General features: G+C 35.8%; 1 protein-coding gene across 1 annotated transcript in view; it reads left to right on the top strand.

Moving 5' to 3' along the window:
• The window catches only part of LOC119593970 (adenosine kinase-like), an 18715-nt gene extending 15275 nt beyond the window's left edge, over window positions 1-3440 (top strand). The window contains exons 4-5 of the mRNA XM_037942991.1: window positions 1987-2194; window positions 2494-3440. Coding sequence (XP_037798919.1) covers window positions 1987-2194; window positions 2494-3231 — 946 coding nt within the window. The 3' untranslated portion in view covers window positions 3232-3440. The remainder of the gene's footprint in view (window positions 1-1986; window positions 2195-2493) is intronic.

The raw sequence follows: 3440 nt of genomic DNA, 5'->3' as shown, positions 1-3440 counted from the left end.
AGGAGAGATGAATTTCCTAGTCATTGCAGACTATCATAATATTACAAGCAAAATGTGTACTTTTTTATGATACACATTTTTTTTTATCAAACCTAAAAAATAAAGGGGGCCAAGGAAATGTCTCTGGACCTCACAGATTTTGTCATGGGGCTATCACTTATGTGCAATTTTTGGTGTACCATCCACAATTTACGTATCTGTAGTGTATCGTCTTCAAATTGAGTGTCCATACACAAAAATGTGTCATGAGGTGTACCATGGGGCAATCTCCTCTATTGTGTACCGCTCACCAAAAATGGGTAAACATACAGCTTTACAGTTTGCGCTATTTAATCACACACAAGTGTAATTACATAAGTAATGTTTTTCTTTCTTGATAAAGAATAGTTGAAGATTATAAAGAACACCATTTTTAAAACAGTTTTGATTGAAAGGAATAAAGAATATATCTATATTCCTGTCTCTATGTGACTTCTTATTTTGAAAGTAAATTTACAGAAAAGAAATTATTCCCTGATGTTGATTTTTCTTTATTCTAAAATTTTATTGACGTATTCATACATAGTAAAGTGTAAAACAAATTAATTTACTTTTTAACTGTGATAAGGTTTCAATTTTCCTAAATTCTTCATCCATATGACAAAACATTTAATTTTCCTATAAAGCAATTGCTAAAATTTATTCCATTTTAATCTCTGAATGATACATTTTATATTTCTCCAAAATATAAATGTTGTAACGTGTTTCTATTGTCATTGTTTCTTCTCCCATTACTGATCTGTTCATCTTCCAAAGAATCATCCACAGTCATGTCAGACTCCTCATATTAATTACAAATGAATTCTTTATCAGATGAGTCACTGTCATTATCTTCAATTCTTCTTGTTCCAGCTGCATAGAATCATTAGGTGTTCATTAACTATAAGAAAATAGTACCAATAAATACACAGGACATGCATGAGGACATAAGATGAGGACATCACTGGTAGCTAATAAATTGATGAATACCTTGTATATATAGGATATCATGAAATACTTGCATATTGGTCTACCAGTGGTACCACTTGTTGTGGGTCATCTATGGTACACGACATGCACAAAATATGTGTTTATATTCCCAGAGCAATGTGGGCCACCCATGGTCATTCCCAATATGGCTCATGGGTGGAATATTAAGTGTTCAAAAGACAAACTTACTTCTACAGCACAATGTGCACCACTTGTGAATCAAGTTTTTTAGTTTATCAGGCGATGTCTTAGCCCTAGGACACTGACTGGTGTGGTAAAGTTTTGAAGTGTCTGCATTAGGGGGGTAGGTGTGATTCCTGCTGTGGGGAGTGTGAATATGTACTTTCTACAAAAGTCAAATGGAGATTTTTGGTATGAATATTATTCAAAATACAAACAGATTTTTTTGCTGTTTCATTAATAGTCATTTTTATATGTATGTTTGCTTATAGAGCATCTCTTTTTATTATCATAATTGTAATAAAGGATAACAACTTTAACTTCCATTTGTTACATTGTTTATATGTTCTAGTTCGTGTTTCTGTTATCCTTATCTGACTCTGGACTTCTGGCCAGACCTAAATGCTATCTTTGGAGAATTAGGGAAGCCAGACTGAGAGTATCATTTGCCTAAATACTGTTTATTTTTTCATGGGTAATGAGGATTTGTAGTCTATGATTTTCATAGAAATGTGTTAGATAATATTGCTCTGTTATGATGCCAAAAAAGAAAAAGAAGATTAAAGCTAGGCCTTTGAAGAGTTTACAAATACATGTACAGATTAAAGACTGGTGCTTGTTTGGAGAAGTATAAAATGCACAAAGTAAATAGATTATAGATACTTGAAGATGCATGGAAATCTGCTTTGTTGTGATAACCCCTTTAGTAAATTATTATGTTGTAAATGGTAATAAGTGTATACATATATGAAAACAAGTGTCATAATTTACTGTTAAGATGAACATTTCCATTTGCAGATTTGTTGAAGTTGAAGATCAACCCACGGGCACCTGTGTAGCTCTTGTACTTGGGGCTTGTCGCTGCCTCTGTGCTGATATTGGGGCTGCAAACACTTGTGATCCGGAGCATGTTTTTAATTCCCGTCTGCTCCCGGTTCTTGAAAAAGCAGAGTACATCTATGTTGAGGGCTATTTCATCACACACAGTTTCCCTACAACTTTGCAGGTTTGTCAGACAGCTTTGTTTAATTTAGAATATATTAGAGTATATAAGAGTTCAAGGAAACTTTTAGTTGTCAGAATTAGATTTATTGGATGAATAGTGTGACCAAGATATCCTTAGTTTTTGTTTTTTTGATGCTGATAATTTTAGTGCATCATACTGGAATATCTGTATGTAGTGAGGATGAAAGCTTTGATATACATATTGTATCCTATATTTTTGTTCTTATTCATAATTTGATAAATATTATGTAATGTTCTGGATTTACTACATTTTTAGCTACATTTTTTTCTGATTTCTAGATTGCCAAATATGCCCAGCAGCACAAGAAGACATTTGTGTTCAATCTCTGTGGCAGTTACGTCTGTGAAAACCATCCCAATGAGCTTACTGAACTCCTGCCGTATGTAGACATCCTCTTTGGCTACGTTGAAGAGTACAAAACCCTGGATAAGTTTGTTGATGTAGAAAAGGTCTCCCAGAGTCACTCCAATTGCCCTGACAACATTTCACATGATGTGCTACTGGTTTTAAGAGCACTCAGAGGGGAGGAAAAGATTATAAAGGATAAGAACAAGGGTGCAGAGGAAGATCACAATGTACAAAAAAATGGAATTGTGGAAAAAACCAGCAATCATTCCAGTCTCACTAATGGGGTTATCAATGGGTCCAATGGAGATGTGGTAAATGGAGTTGGCAGTGGGAAGTTAAATGGTTACAGCCACTGTGATCATGATGTGATGGTGGAGAGAGGGGCCAGCAAGCAGAAGCTGGTTGTTGTGACAAAAGGTCCAAGCCCTTTGCTTTATGTGGATAATCACATGGTAAGGGAGCGTTCCGTACCCCCGATATCTCCCAAGGACATTATAGACACCACTGGGGCAGGAGATTCATTTGTTGGGGGATTCCTTGCTGCCCTGAGCAGAAGGCGAAAACTTACCCATTGCCTAGATTGTGGTACATGGACTGCACAGAAGTTGTTACAGCAAAAGGGGTGCACATTACCCACATATGCTGCTACATTCCTGAGTGGGGATTAAGAACACTTCACAGAGTTTGCCTGTGTTTTCTCAGATTGATACTTCCAGTAAAGTCTCCTGCATCTGCTATATCATGTTGCTGTTCTTAAGGTTTAGAGGGCGATACTATGCAGGTCACAGATGGAAAGATGAATCCCATTAGGTTGTACTGAAGTCAGAGCAGGAAGATACTGTTATCCACATAGGTAATGACTCTAGAAAATGTAGTA

Source organism: Penaeus monodon, chromosome 33 (assembly GCF_015228065.2).
Source record: "Penaeus monodon isolate SGIC_2016 chromosome 33, NSTDA_Pmon_1, whole genome shotgun sequence".
Taxonomy (NCBI): Eukaryota; Metazoa; Arthropoda; class Malacostraca; order Decapoda; family Penaeidae; genus Penaeus; species Penaeus monodon.
This window is presented reverse-complemented; position numbering and strand designations above follow the sequence as displayed.